We start from the raw sequence: 16,705 nt of genomic DNA, 5'->3' as shown, positions 1-16,705 counted from the left end.
ACCAGGTGTTAAATGCTGTGATCCCACTGGAGGCTGATAAGGTGCAGGAGTTAGGAATACCCAGCATGAATGATTAGATGGTTGCTATGACTATGAAGGGGGAACCTCTGAGGGAACCAAAGGCATAGCTCAAATCTTAGTTTTGGATGAAGATCCTGGTAACCACATAAAGATACATCAGGGATTAGAGCCTTCCTCAGTATATTTCTGCAGATGTCTATAAGAAGAAGAAACACTAGGCACTTACCTTTTTCAGCTCCCTCTTCCTCTGTGGATCCTTAAAAAGAGTGGTATGATTTTTCCAAAGAACTGTTCAAGGCTATTATGTCACCAAAGTCTCCTCAGTTCCCTTCCCCTGTTTCTTTTTTCCCTTATAAGAGGGTTAGAAAATCTTCAAAAGAAAAGGATTCCAAGTCACAGGTGGAGTCCCTGGATTATTCCCGTCAGACCAGTCTCCTATTATGAGTCTGAAAATTAGGATACTGTCTCCCAAGTGCTCACTTTTGCGGGGATCTCTTTTAGGGACACCATTTTGATAATTTAAAATTTTCAGTATAAAGGAAAACAAATGTCTGATGTGCAAAGACAATATTATGACCTCTCTTGTAAGGGTGTACCCAGACTTTTATCATTCCCTTAGAGTTTTAAAAGCCACTTGTACCACAGCTGGTTTGGACCCAGAATCGCAGCCCCCCCCCCCAAAAAAAAAAAACAAAACAACTTTTATAAGTTTTACAAGGTCCCAGACATGCAAAAGGTTTTGTACAAAAATATGTCTTCATGAACTTCCAAGATGGCTGTATACTGATCAGCTTAATTTCAGCTCTCCCAGAGTGAAAACAAAAATTGTGAAGTAAGAGCCAGTGATATTCTCAGTCTGGACAAACTTCATTTACTGGCTAGTAAATTGACTATCTGAATGTCAGCAAAGAAATAAAATTTACCAGAAAGGTTGAGGAGAAAAAACTGGCTGGGAAAAATCCTGTAGCTTTTCAGCAAAAAACATTTCAAGCTTCAGCATAGGTACAAGACTTGTCACCCAGTAATTTAGACAAAAAAATTAATCCAGCATACTCAGATGTGATGAAAATAAATGAAATATTGAAGGAACATATCAACTCAAGTAACAAAGGATTATGAAAATAGTAGAAGCTTTAACTAGCTAGCCATATGAGCTGATAACACTGCAAAAATCAGGCTGAAATGAAGAGAAGTCTGGCTAAGTATGAGTCTTCTCAAGAAGAGTTGTTTCAAAAAAGGTAGAGTTAGAAAACTGCCAAAAGAAAACCTGAGATTTTCTGCTGTGCCAGAGAAATTGGAAGGAACATACACTATTACTTTTATGAAAGCACAAATAAACAACTGGACTGGAATTCTACATAAGGATTTGTTAATTGAAAGGTTACATCAAGTATGTGCTCCAAGCCTGGCCATAAGAAAGCATCCTGGACCTCTGTAAGTAAAAATGCAATCACACCAGCATGAAGAATTGATCCTGCCAAACCTGTAGCAGAAGGGAAAAGTATTAACAATTAGAGGTAGCAGAGTGTTTATGGAAAATGATTATTCACTGAATACCAGGAAGAAGAGAAGCAACTTATCCCAGGAATCAGGAAAGGTTGAGAGGCAGGTGTGAGATTTAATCTGCCATATCCAGCTGTCTTTAGAATATTATTCTTGGAGGATCACATATATTTTTGAATGCAAAGCAGGCTAAGGTGGAAAGAAAATGCTTTTTTTCCAACAGCCAGCAAGCAGAAGGAGACTCTGCTTCTCATTCTTCTGAAAAAAAAGAGAGACTTTGCCATTAAAACCTTTTCCAATATTCCAAATCATAATGCTTGAGAGACGGATAAAAGCATGAGTTGACTAGGAGTCAGGAGTACCTTGGACTTGGACTGTAGTATGATGATGTGAGATAAGAGATGAACAGGAAGATCATCAGCAACACTGAAAGTAGTTAAGAGGGAGGAGACTATAAAGCATCAATCACATTTGTGAAATATGATACTGCAAGCAAAAATCACCAAGAAAGACTGGACTTTTGATGACTTTGGTTAAACATGTGGGTGGACTGTAAAGCAAATGCAGCATTTTGTCATTAAGGTTTAGAAGTACACTAAAGGGGGGAAAAGTAAATACATGTAAAAATGTTTGTTCTTACTAGTATTTGTTTAAAACATTTCATGATATAAACTGCATGTTACATAGTAAAGCAGTTTTCTGTAGTCTATAGTCAGAGGTATTTTGTGTGTGTGTGTGTAAGTGTATGTGTTGGATATTAAAGTAAACAAGGACTTTATTGGTATGAAATATAGGTTTTACAGTATAATAGCAGAAAGTCTAGGCAATGCTGTGATATTGGGCTGCTGGTTTAGGTGGGGTTTAAAAGTTCTCTTATTTGTAGAATTAAGATAATTCCTTTTATTTTTTACAAGGGTGAGTATCTACTTTACGGCCTGTTACTTGAGCTGTAGATGTGTTTTTTGTTTGCAACTATGCTTGAAAAACAAGGCAAAATTATGAACCCCTCGCATCTGCAAAAGTATTGTTTTTTTTTTTCATTAGCAAATATTCTCAGTGAGAATCAAGAAGTCTGTGGCTGAAGGCAGTTGTACGTTCTGTTCTGAGTGAAATTTACAAAGCTTCATTCATGCATCTGCAGAGTTATTAGCTGTTTTTTGTTTTGTTTTTATCATTTCTGCCTTGTTTAACACGTGGCCAATCTGTCTGCTGGTGCAAGCAATTAATCTTGAAGAGTTCTGAGCATTCTTTGCTGAGGGAAATCAAAATTTAAATGTACAGTGGCAAGTGGTTCAGTGAAAAAGTTTGAAATAATGGGAAGTAAGTAAGCGAAAGCTGCCTCCCTAACAACCTTAATAATTTTTTGCATTTATTGGAAGAGAGTTCAGTTTAGTTTTATTTAAAGATATCCAATGCACTTTTTCTTAGGGCTAAAAGTTAAAGTTTTCTAGGAAATACAAGCCGTTTTTCACATCTGAGAGGGTGACAGAGCTAGGAAAAGAACAGGCAGCAGCAGCAGTGTAATTGGGAGCACAAGCTGCACTTCAGCACGGATAACCTTAAATCTGATGTTTTTAGTCTTCATTAATTCTTGACTGATGGGTTCAGTTCCAAACCCTTAGAACCAACTCGGCCATTATACAAAGCTCAAGCCAGCCAAAAACTTTTGAGCTAAGGCTCTACCCATACTGCCTCTGTTCTCATTACCTCAGATATCATTTGCTGTGTAGAAAATTGGACACGTCAGCTGTTGCTCTCAGCTAAGTGCTCATTTTTTTGTCTATTATTCTATTTCCAATTCTTTAGTGTTACCTTTTTTGTGCGAGTGACTCTCTTAAAACTTTCTACCCATATTTACGTCAAGGTATCTCTTCTTTACCATCGTTGGTATTAGGCCTCTCATTCCTACTTACCATTGGTAACTCTTTGATACCATCGTTAGTATCTTTTTTCCTACCCTTTCCCCGGCTTCTTTACTTGTTTGAGTAGCCTTTATATACCATTGTTGGTATATTTAAAAAAAAAAGTTTTTATCTTTGTCCTTTCCCTTTTTCTCTACGAGTGAGTGCGTGTGTGTGTGTGGGTAATACTGTGTACTTGTCTAGATGACATGTCAGAAAAGCAGAAGGGAACCTCCGGGTTTAAGCAATGTAAAGACTGTAGCAGAATAATGCCCAGTTTGGATGGGCATCTTTCATGTGTCTATTGTTAGGGTGTTCCTCATCTGGAAATTCAACTTCCATGTGAATGCTGTAAGTTTTTAGTGCTCAACCCTTGCAGGAGCTGTAATAAATTGATTCTTAAGGGCTTATTGAAATGTCGTTTTGGTGAAAGTCTTTCTGAAGTGGAGACTTCAAAATCTGCAAAAACTGACTAAAAAAATGGAGCCATTCGGTACAGTCTTCCCCCAAGGGACATGACTCCAAGACTCAAAAATCTCAGGTTACGACACCTTCTTCGGAACCAAAAGCAAAAGTTCCAAAGATGTCGTCTCCTGCTCTGGCACCAAAACAAAATCCACTACGGTGCCATCTGTGATTGAAAATATCCAGACATCTTCAGTACTGACCATATCTTCAGCGCTGATGACCTCTCCAGCACCGATAATTGTCACCTCTACTATTTCGGTTCCATCTTCACCTTCTACCCAACAGTCTGTGGTGCCAAAGGTTGAGATTATAAGTACCCCAGGACGAGATGCTCCCCTTCAGTAGACCCTTTTTTGGTTCAGCAACTGAGTCCCTTCATGGAAAGACCTGAATCTTTTTTGGGAATGTCAGTCTGTTCCTCCAAGAGTCTATCGGAAATGGATGTGGTTAGATTAGTGGATCAGCTCTTGGCAGCCAGAGGTCTTCCTGATCCCTCTTAAACCTCCCTCCCAGAGCTGAGGCTTACTCTCACAGGACTCCTTCATACATTCCTCCTTAGACCTCCTCTCAGGTCTTGGAGTCCACTGCTTCTGCACTTCTGGTGCTAGCTACCTTGGTACTGACAGTGGATCTCACCTTGGTACCAGAACCTACTCTGTGTTCTTCAGCTCCATCAGAACAGTCACACCCATGGGACTGAGATTTGGCTGCTGATTCCGAGATCCCTGGATTGGCTCCACTTTTTTCTATGCCACCATCTATGGCTCTCTGTACCTTGGTAGTTTCAAGTCATCTATCGGCTCCTACTCTGGGGGGGGGGGTGGTGGCTCATCAGTGCAGGGTGTGACCCTGGTTCTGAGGTGGTCTCTCTCTTTTCTGGGTTTCAATCCCTCTTCAGGCAAGCCTACCTTCCAGATTATAAAGAGAGCTCTAGCCTCAGCAGGCTCCCAGTTGGTACCATCTCCATTGGAGTGCCATATTTTTGTTCCCTCTGGTTCACAGCTGCCACAGTCTGCTACTTCAGGACACTGGGCACAAGAGCAGCAATATACCCTAGTGCAGGGTCCACTCTCTTCAGAGTCCTCCTCAGATATTCCCCTTGAGGAGCCACCCTGTAAGATATCGTGCAAGTGGAAGCACTTGGATTCTCCAGAAGAATCAGTCACTGAGGGTACAGATTACGATGAAGGGTAAGGGTTCACACAGTCACCCCTGAAGATGTCTCCTTTGGAGACATCCTGGAAATTTTAAAACAGAGGGGTGATTGGAAGCCCTCAAACCCATCCTCTGAAGAATCTGTTTTCTTGCAAGCGTTTCGTGCCCGGCCATCTACTTTCTAGGTGACCATACCTGCTGATGAACTAATCAAACTTATTGTACAGTGTGTGTGGAAGGCTCCTGATGCCATAGAGCCTATTCCCCAGAGGCTGGACAAAATTCTTTTAGCCCCTGAGGATCAGCCTCATTGGTCTAAGGGTTTAGCAGTGGATGCCATGTTGGTGGCGGTGGCCACAAAGAAGAAATTCTCTGAAGAGAGTTCAGCTGTCCATCCTCCCAAACGAGAGTCCTGGATGATGGACAGATTTGCGGGTCTTTGCTTCATCGACCTTTGGTATTTGGTCCTTGAATTTTTTGGCAGCCTTCACTTGACTCCAAGGGGATCTGATAACTGAGCTTTTGGATACCCTGGCAGGAGCAGTGTCTGACAAGGTCCAAGATAAGGTTGCCTCCCAGCTTAATACCCTGGAGTTGATGTGTAATTTGTCTATGCCGCTTACTGCACATACAGCTGAAGGGACATCTATAGCAGTGGGTACAGGCGTTGCCTGGATGAGCTTGTGTGATTTTGTGGACCCCTTTAAGTTTTCCTTTGTCATTGCTCCAGTTGATGCTACTTAATTGTTTGGCCCAAAGGTTAGAGACACGTTAGCCAGGTGTGAAAAGGATGGGAAGATCCTTTCTGCTGTGGTTGTGGGTTTTTCCACTCCGCAACAACCTTACTGTAGTAATCAGAGGGGTGGAAAAATGTGGTTCAAGAAGACCCAAGGGCCATTTTGGGACACAGGTGGGAAGTATTACCCCCGGGGCAGAGGGAGGAACTTATCTGGAAGACGCCCCTCCCATGGCAGAGGGGGTCCACACAACCAGGGTTCCAGAGATTCCTTTTTTGGACAACCCTACCAGCGCTCTTGAGTGGTGGCCTGATTGCTTACCTCTGGTAGCAATCGGGGGAATATTTTCTGTGCATTACTTAACCTGGCTAACAATAACATCAGATTCCTGGGTGCAGACAGTAATCACCAGAGGTTACCACAGTCCCTTCAATTTTTTCCCCAAACCACAAATACAAATCCACAATGTTTCACCCAGTCAGAGGGATTTAGCAGCAAGTCTTCCAAGCAGTCCCACCAGACCAGATAGGATCCAGATTCTATTCAAGATTCTTTTTAGTGCCAAAAAAGTCAGAGAACTGGAAACCAATCTTGGATCACAGTGTATTGAACAAATTTGTACAACAGACAAAATTCCGGATGGTCACGGTGCAGTCTGTCCTTCCATCTCTGGAGAAGGATGATTGGATGTGCTCTTTAGATCTTCAAGATGTGTATTACCACATAAAGATGGCCATATCCTCCAGAAGATATCTCTGCTTCCGGCTAGGAGCCAGTCATTACCAATTATGAGCACTGGCCTTTGGTTTCACCACAGCCCACCCAGGTGTTCAAATGCATTGCAGTAGTAGCGGCTCATTTAAGACTACAGGGATTCCATGTGATGTTCATCGTGTTACACTGCTGCAGTCATTACACTTGGGTTATCCTGCCATCAGGCGGTCCCGCAGTTGGCCCGAGTTCCAAAGTCTTGGTCCAACGTCGGCTGCTGTCGCTTCTTCCCTGACGTCAGTGCGCCAGGGATATATAAGATGCAGCCGACGCCATTTTCTTCAGTCTTTCTTGCCGCGCGGTGCCCAATGCAAAAGCAGTTCGCAAGTGCCAGTCGGCCGACTCCTGAGATTTTCATTCCGAATCCAGAACCGAAGTCTTCTACAAAGCTAAGTACCCCATTGGGGAAACCTTTTCTTGCCTCAGACCAATGTCAGTAAAAGTTAATAATTGTATTTCTTGTGGGAAGCAAATACCTCATAAGGATTTCCATTCCTATTGTATCCCATACCTAGGCCCAGAACACAATGTCACAGGTTGTTGGTTTTGTGCTAGGTTTAATAAGCACACTATTAAACGTCGGTTTGATTTTGCCCGACATTATTTTGGCAGAAAATTCAATTACACCATGCCGTCGGAACTACCGACGACCGGGTTACACAAAAAACACAAAGACAAGGACAGGCATCCGAGGCCCAAAACTGACGAAGCCTCTTCTAGGCGAGTCACCGGTTCTCCGGTTTTCAGCGAGGTGCCTTCACAGCCCCTGATGACCGCTTCTTTGGAACCACAGGCCACCTCTGACTCCCACGTGGAGATGGCTGGGCCTTCGGATACATCAGATTTGCGGCCTACCAAGACTAACCCTTCAGAGGGCTCCGGAGTAGCCAAACAACCTGCAGCTTCAGAGGGCGTTTTCAGGCCTACTCAGTTAACCATTAAATCTTCTCTTAAACCCAAAACAAAGAAACAACTTCGGCATTCACCAGGACAGGCCTTCATGCCTAAGAAACAGATGCTCAAAATGGCCGAAGACCTAATTATTCTGATCAGGGGGTCCCACCCTCCACCTGACAAAAAAGGCCTAGACAAGGATGCAGACTATGACTCATCTGACCAGGTGTCCATCTCCTCAGACTCATCCTCAAGGATGCTCTTTACCCCTTTATGAGGATTCTGATGCTGAGGAATCCATTCCTTCAGCCTCTCCACCAGAGGACTACTCCTTTGGGGAAACCTTACATACCATGCGAGAGCATTTCCATTGGGAGGGCCAGGATTACTCAGAATCCAAGAAAAGGCTCAGATTTCTCCTTTTATTACCTCAACACAGACCCCTTGCTATTCCGCCAGTGTTTGATATTGTGGATGATGTTTAGTCTGAATCTAGTTTAAATCCTGATTCTCTACCTCCTGCTTCAGTTAAGCCAGACAGATACTACAGAGTCCCTGACTCTCACAAATTCCTTTATAAAAGCCCTGTTGCTGACCCTGAAACTATTTCCCAGGGTCCCAAAGGGGTAAAGGCATCTACAGCAAAACATCCAGTCCCCTCTGACAGAGATTCCAGAGCATTAGACAGATGGGGGGGGGTGTATATGTCTGGAACTTTAGCAATGAGACCTTTAAATTGCCAGTTTCACATGCCTAAATACTAGCAATATTTGATGTCTCAGTTGAAACAAAAAATGCTTCCAAATTCAGATCTACCTAATTATAAGGAAATGCAGGATTTATTGCATATAGCTGAACAAGTGGGAAAACATACTTTGCAATGTGGGTTTGATTCCTTGGGGGCCTTCTGTAGAGCAGCAGTTACAGGGTCTGTCATTAGAGGACATGCTTGGTTAAAAGAGCAGACATTGCCAGATCATGCTAAAGCAAAATTATTAGATGCACCTTTACAGCAGGATGTTTTATTTGGAGTTAAGGCAGAAGAGGTATTAAAGAAAATGGAGGATAAGTCAAAATCTATGCAAATGGTGAAGGATTTCTTACAGGTTCAGCCTCCTCGATTTAGCAGAAATTGGCCAACAAAAAAATTGGTCCTTTCCAATTTCAGACAGACCTCAAAAGGGGCAGATACAGACGTCCAAGAGGCAGAGGTCAACCACAAGGTACTTACAGGCCTCGACAATGGGGTGCTTCAGCCCAGAAAGAAGGGGAAGACAGGCCTCAACCTTATACAAAACAGCCCCAATGACTTCCCACTACAGCTGCCAAACATCTCTCTCTTGGCAGCCCACTTGGGGGAAAAATTGGCACTTTTCAGTCACAATTGGCAAATTATCACCAAAGACAAATGAGTTCTCAATATTGTATCTCAAGGTTACAGGTTCCACTTTCACACACTGCCAAGGTTAAACGGAATGCCAAATCTGCCACCAAATCAATGGGCAGAGGCTCAAAGACAAATTACAACACTCATGGACATGAGAGCTATTCAAAAGGTACCAAAACAGGAACAAGTACAAGGATTTTACTCAAGACTCTTTCTGGTTCCCAGAAAGGACCAAGCCTGGAGGCCCATTCTGGATCTTTCTTCTCTAAATACTTACCTGGACGTTCCAAAATTCAAAATGTTGACACTACAGCAGCTTCTTTCCATGCTGGGCAAGAAAGCTTGGCTTGTAACTTTGGATCTCAAGGAGGCATACCTGCATGTCCCTATCAGACAAAATTGAGAAGATACCTCAGATTCTTAGCAGGTTCAGTGCATTACCAAATTCTCTGCACTGCCCTTTGGCTTATCTACTGCGCCCAGGGTCTTTACAAAATGCCTGACACCAGTAATTGCATTTTGCAGACAAAAAGGAATTCAAATATACCCATACTTGGACGACTGCCTTATTCAAGCAGAGAGCAAAGACATTCTTCTAAAGCATCTGGCATTTGTAAAAACACTGCTAATTTGCCTAGGGTACACAGTAAACGAAAAGAAATCAAAACTAGTGCCCTCACAAGAGATAATATTCCTGGGTGCCAGCTTAAATACAACGGCCCAGATGGCATATCTCACGCCAGACAAGCAAGGAGAACTGACTCAATATTTCCAATTAATGGCAACAAAAACCCAACTCCCTGCAAGAAAAATTCTGCAGGTCTTGAGTTACATGGCATCTTGCATACTACTAATTCCATATGCCAAACTGCATATGAGGAAACTGCAATGGTACCTAAAGAGTGTCTGGTCTCAACACTGTCACAGTTTGGAAACAGTAATACCACTTATTCCTTGCCTTCAACAGGAGTTTCGATGGTGGGCTCAAGCCTGTCACCTCAACAAGGGACAGCCTTTCACTCAACCCACAGCCAGGCAAGCACTGACAACAGATGCTTCGGATTACGCCTGGGGAGCACACATGGCAGGAAAATGTATTCAGGGCAAGTGGACCGCAGAACAAAGGCATCTTCACATCAATCAAAAAGAGATGCTAGCTGTACAAAATGCCCTTATAGCTTTCAAGGACCTTCTGCATCCAGGACAACTACTATTAAAGACAGACAACACCATAGTTATGTGGTACATAAACAAGCAAGGGGGCACACATTCATATCCCCTCTGCAATCAAGCCATGACCTTGTGGAACACAGCTATAACCTATCAAGTTCATCTGCAAGCACAATTCCTGCCAGAAAAGAAAAACACACTGGCAGACATCTTAAGCAGAAACATCATGGATCCGCACGAGTGGAAATTACATCCACAAATGTTCAGGATGATAACACAGAAATGGGGGAGCCCAGACATAGATCTTTTTGCATCCCCAGTGAAATACCAGCTACAGAAATTCTGCACAAGGACTTGCCACCCACAAGCATGGGGTGGATGGCCCTCTCATTCAGCTGGAAAAATCTACAAGTATACCCTTTCCCATCAATACTTCTCCTTTCAAAAGTACTCATAAAAGCCAAACAAGAAAGGCCAAAGATGATCCTGATTGCCCCAGACTGGCCAAGCCAGCACTGGTACCCAATCTTAAAGAACTTAGCACAATGACCACTTCGGATTTAGCCTCAAATCTCACAACTTCTGACTCAGCAAAACAATCAGATACTTCACGGCCTGCTCAAGACTTTAAACCTGGCTGCGTGGCAGATTCCTTAGTGAAGCAAACAATGCCCCTCTCCAAAGTGGTTATGGATGTCATTATGGAGGCCAGAAGGCCTAGCACTAGGAAAGCCTGTTCAGATAAATGGAAGAGATTCTGTGCCAGGAACCAAACATTCCTCAGATTCTACAATACTTGACTGAGATGCTGGACAAAGGCCTCTCCTTTTCATCCGTTAAGATCCATGACTCTGCCATCTCTGCTTATTAGAGCACAGATCCACCAATTTTTTCCCATCCTTTCGTAAAACAGTACCTGAGAGGGGCTAAAAACATAAGACTGCCCCTTAGAGCACCAACTCCAACTTGGGACCTCAGCTTCATCTTGGAAAAGTTAACTTTACCTCCTTTTGAGCCAGCTAACTCAGCAGAATTAAAAAATGTCTCTTGGAAAACTGCTCTGCTCCTGGCAATTGCCTCAGCTCGAAGAGTTTCAGAATTACAGGCACTAACAGCGGTGGAACCTTTCATAATTTTCTACCAAGACAGGGTGTCTTTAAGAACAAACCCTACCTTTATGCCAAAGGTGGTATCAAGTGTGGCTCTAAACCAAGCTATTCACTTGCCAACGTTTTATCCAAATCCACAGAACAAAGGAGAGAGACTACTGCATTCCTTGGATATACACAGGCAGTTATGCTTCTACTTGGACAAAACAAAAGCTTTCAGGAAAACTGAGCAATTATTTGTTGCATATGCTGCAGGAACACAGGGAAAAGCCATTTCAAAGCAGACCATTTCAAAATGGATAGGGCATTGCATACGTTTCTGCTATACACACCATGGGAAAACTGCACCTAGCCACATTAGGTCTCATTCCACCAGGGCAACAGCCACTTCAACTGCCTACCTCAGAGGAGTACCTACCAAGGACATTTTGGAAGCAGCGACTTGGAGTTCTGTACATACCTTCACCAGGCATTATCATCTGCCTCCTTTACTCTAAATCCAGAGCTGCCTTTGCCACTGCAGTTCTGCAGGGCTTTATAGCCACCCCTAATGCCTTATAGAACCAGCCACCCTACCTCAGCTTTGGGATTCTACCCAAGTGTAATGACTGCAGCAGTGTAACATGATGAACATAGTACAGTTTTGTACCTACCAGAAATGTAGATGTTAGAGTGTATACACTGCTGCAGTCCAGGTTACCCTCCCTCCTTCCCCTCTTACTTGTTGGTACTTACCCTAGTATTCTACCCTTTGCTACCTATGGGGAGTATTTGCTGGTAACAAAAAGTATTTGTTTGCTTTTCTTATGTATGTTTTATTAGCAATTTACATTGCCTACCTTTTTTGGGGGCACCTGACATCTGGGGCAAGAAAAACTGAAGAAAGTGGCATCGGCTGCATCTCATATACCCCTGGTGCACTGACGTCTGGGAAGAAGCGACAGCAGCCGACGCCGGACCAAGACTTTGGAACTTGGGCCGACTGCGGGACCGCCTGACGGCAGGATAACCCAAGTGTAATGACTGCAGCAGTGTATACACTCGAACATCTACATTTATGGTAGGTACAAAACTGTACTTTTCCATATCTAGATGACTGGCTCCTCACTGCCCCTACCAGGCATCTGCTACTTTGCACCATAGACTGTTTTACACCTTGCCAAGTTCTTACGCATTTCAGTCAACAAAGAAAAAACACAACTATCTCCCACACAGGACCTGGAATTCATTGGAACAAAACTGAATACAAAATCCTGCGTGGCCTCCCTTTCTCATTACAGGTTCTTAAAGTTGAGATCACAACTTCAAGTGATTCTTTCCCAAGGCAGTGTTCTAGCTTGTCTGGTATTACAACTTCTCAGATCCATGGTGGCAACAATAACATTAGTACCTCTGGTGAGGTACCACATGAGGGTTCTTCAGTGGCTCCTATTGTCACAATGGTCACTTCTAACTCACTCCATGTCTCGTGCAATCCTAATAACAAACCACTGCAAGAAGGATTTATCTTGGTGGATGAAACCAGAAGAGGAGTTATGGAGTTGTCCCTTCTCCCCCTCTCAGGCCAAGGCTGTAGTGATCACGGATGCTTCCCTGATTGGGTGGGTGGGTGGGGGCATTTTTATTGAAAGACTGTCCAATGCGCTTGGTCCCCAGAGGAGACCAGTCTGTATAACAATGTGCTACACCTGAAGGCAGTGCTTTTAGAGTTGCAAGCATTCCAGTCTGCCCTTCCATCAGGGGTAATTGCTATCCAGTCAGACAACATGCCAGTACTAGTACTAGTTTAGATATTTTTAAGAACAGCATGGACACTTGTTATGGGAACAAGTATTTTGGTATATGGGCAAGCTAGAAGGACATTAATGCCCATGCTTGAAATATTTGTATGTAAACCTGTAGGAATATGGTTGTTTTCTATAACTGTCAGCTCACCATCCCAAATTTGTCTGCAGTGGTCTCATTGTTGTAGTTGTAAAATATTGCTGATTTTGTGCAGCTACCATAGATCTGAAGAGAGAGAGCTGGTGCAGTTCATTGGGTAATATGGGAAGTGCCCAACAGCTTGGAAAAATCTGGAATGCCCAGCAGTCCTAATATCAGTGTCATTAGTCACATAGACTATGGAGAATGAACCCATTTGTAGAGATCTGTCTTTACAATAGATATTTATTTAGATAAAAAAACTGCTTGATGCATTTTTGGTAAGTTTCTCTTAACTTTTAAGATTAACTGTAAATGTATATGTTTATAGGCAAGTACTAGGCTATGAGGCCCTTGCAGGCCATTTTAAGTCTAGCTGTTTTCCCTTCAAAGGTCAGAATCAAACCTTTTACCTTGTGTCTGCAAGGTAAATAGCCATTATGCCAGCATCCCACCCTTGTTGAAGATAACATTTTCTGCATGCAGTACCTCAGAATGACTTAACATGTGCTGCTTTTGGTGAGTTAAATAATTTGTTGCAAATACCACTGACTTCTGTGTGGTGATGGTGGCAGATGGAATTTTAGGTTGTCCTTTGAAAGAGGCAGTTGTTACAGCTATGTTGTTAGTTACCTCTTGCATTCATATTAATGTTCCTACATCTTAGAAGCACTACCTCATAGAAATCTTAAAGATTTCAGATTGTTTCTGCTATTGAGTTGTGGAAACTTCAGTACAACAAAGAATTACACAAGATATGTATATTGTTTGCATAGTTTGATTTACTTAGCTTATTTTTGCATTGATAATGCACAAAATGTATAACTTTCTAGAATTAGCAGGCATGTAGTGCAATGCATTCAAAAAATGTTATTTATGAACTCGTTTAAATTGACTGTAAAAAAAAGTTCATTAGCGTTATTCAAATTGTATCCAGTGTTCCATATCACAAAACAATGTGTGTCATTGACATTTCTTAACATTAATGATTTTTCTTATTTTGCTGGGTGCACCCAGTGAAAGCTTTTTTTTTTTTTTTGCTGTACACAAATAATATTTTTTTTCTTTTTTTTTAGAATGTTGGTGCTGGAAGTGGAGTAGACATGTCAGTTGTAAATGAAGCCCGGAATATGGTGTCTGACCTGCTTTCAGATTCTTCTCTTTCTCCTCATGTGATTTCAACTTTGCGAAGTCTCAGCAGTCTGCTGACTTCCTTCTCAGGTTTATGCAGGCCCAAAGTCAACCCATTTACACCCTTCCCTGGCTTTTATCCTTATTCAGAAATGGAAGATATGTCGGACAAACCAGAGCGAAAACTTCACAAGGTTAGAAAATAAACATGTTTGTAGAAAACAGCTGCAGTGTGAAGTTCTGTAAAGCTCTGACATTAAATAGTATTAGAGATGCTTTTTTATTCTTTTAATGCACCCTGTAGTATTATGAACCTTTCTGATCTGTTTTTTTTTTTTTTGTGGTGATGTAGGTTTTCCATGAAGTGGAGTATATTTGTCAGGTTTTACAGAAAAACCTGCACTGTGTAATAAAAGTGAAGGTGGTACATATTTTTATTGCTGTGATTGCATTTGTACTTCACTTGCTGGGATGCTTTGTGCTAATATATAGTAACTGCCCTTCTCTTTTTCCTGTGTGCATCATTTGCCTGTAGATCCTCTGTGTTTGTTTTTTCTGCCTAACTGCATTGCTTTATTCTGTGCAATGGCATGCAGTCTTTTCTCAAAGTAAAACTGTGATGATCTATGACCACCATCATAACTGCACAGATAGAAAATACATGTACACTTTTCTGGGGCATAGGTCCTGCTGCAGTATGTTGTGACCATTGTCTATGGCATTTTTTATCCTCTGTTTTGATGTCAGTTGTCTTATTTTTTTAAACACTTGTATTAAATTTTCATTTAAAGTATAGGCAGACATAAAATTAATAAAAAAAAGAAAACAAACCATATTAACATTGCTCCACTTGTTTACTTTGCATATATATTTTTTCTTTCTTTATAACTGCCATTAAGTCCAACATTACTTAAATTGCTCAGTTCTTCCCTTCCCATAAAACTCACTCATCCTGAACATTATTCTGCATGCATTGTTCCAATAAATTCCATTTATTTCTATGTAATTTGCTTTTTTGCTTTTTTAAAGTTCCCTCTTCCACTTTCTCTCTTTTACAATATTCAGTGTTCCATTTTCTAGTAATTGCTTTTTTAGTAGTCAGTAAAATGAATCTTAAGTCCTTACTCTGTCTAGGCACTACAGATCCTGTGTTCCAACTCAAAGTAATAATTTTATTAGTTAGTTGTTCCCCCAATATTTCTAACAGAGCATGGAATTTTTAAAAACATTTTACTGCCAGTATCTTACTATCCATATCCATAAGCAAGAGCTTGCAGTTTCTTAGTCTTTGTATTATCTTTTGTTTGGTCTCTTCCCACATATCCTTAGCTGCCATACTCCTAAATAGTTTATTGTATTGTACCCCATTAAATATGGGTATTGCTGAATTAATATGTGTGTAGTTGTCACCTTTGTTTAATTTTATATCCTGAAAAGACTTGAAACTATCTCAGAATGTTCCACAGCACCGAGATGTCCTTTTTTGAGTTAGTCGAGTAAAAAATATCATCTGCAAATAAAACCAACTTTAATTGATTATCATAGCAATTTTACCCATGAATGTTTGAGTCTCTTATTTCCTTTGCCAGTGGTACTAAATATAGTGCAAATAGCAAAATGGAAAGAGGGATACCCCTACCCAGTTCCTATTTTCAAACACAAATGAACTAAGTGGAACTCACCCACTTTATTTCTTGCCTATAGATTTTCGTATGCCCTTGTAACCTTATTGTACCAGGAAATGCAAATGCTTCTGTCACGAAAGGAGATATTCTCAGGCCAGCTGTCTGAAATTTTGTAAATTATATGTCATTTGAGAATATCAACATAATTTTTGTAGAAGTGTGACAAAGAGAGATACTGCCAGCACAGCTGTCTGGAATTTTGTAAATGGTTATGTGTCATTTGTGAATGTGAACCTGCTTCATATAAGATGTTTGTGTTACAGCTGTATTAGAACTGTATGTTATGTGTTTGTCAAACTGCTGGTACAAAAGTGTATGCTGAAAAGATATTTTACAAAGTACTGAGCTTAAAGATGTATCCACAGTGTACCCTACTAGAAAAGAACAGAAATGTACATACACTGTTGTAACTGTTTAAATGTATATATTTTTACAATGGAAACTGGAACACAGGAGATTAACTTCAGAAAATTAGTTGAAATTAAATTACTTTATGGTTGAGCTATAAAAAAAGATATCTTTCAGTTTCAGTGCAGCAGGAGACATAATGTCTGTACTAGTGAAGCTTTCTGTATTGTCTTTAAATGTGGGAGAATGTAAATTATTTTATGACTTCTCCCATTTGCCAAAAGATCTGAGGTATATATATTCTCACAGGTGGATGCTAAATATTGCTAGCTTTCAGCAACAGGGGTTTTACTTGGGATAGAGTCAGATAACAAGAAATGATGTCATTCTGCAAGCTATCACAGCAGTAATATTTGAGATCTTAATTTGGGAAGTCTCTCAGAGAGAAAGAGAGAGAGCATTCTGTGTAGTCTGTCTTGGGCCTGACCAGAAGGACCCATTC

The 16,705-nt window shown here is 41.3% G+C and overlaps 1 protein-coding gene across 1 annotated transcript in view; it reads left to right on the top strand.

Moving 5' to 3' along the window:
* PDE3B (phosphodiesterase 3B) overlaps positions 1-16,705 on the top strand; it is a 1,918,808-nt gene that overhangs the window by 947,118 nt on the left and 954,985 nt on the right. Inside the window, exon 3 of the mRNA XM_044082789.1 lies at positions 14,116-14,364. Within this exon, the coding sequence (XP_043938724.1) occupies positions 14,116-14,364 (249 nt within the window). The remainder of the gene's footprint in view (positions 1-14,115; positions 14,365-16,705) is intronic.

This window comes from Protopterus annectens, chromosome 9.part0 (assembly GCF_019279795.1).
Source record: "Protopterus annectens isolate FY-2018-M chromosome 9.part0, PAN1.0, whole genome shotgun sequence".
Lineage (NCBI taxonomy): Eukaryota > Metazoa > Chordata > Ceratodontiformes > Protopteridae > Protopterus > Protopterus annectens.
This window is presented reverse-complemented; position numbering and strand designations above follow the sequence as displayed.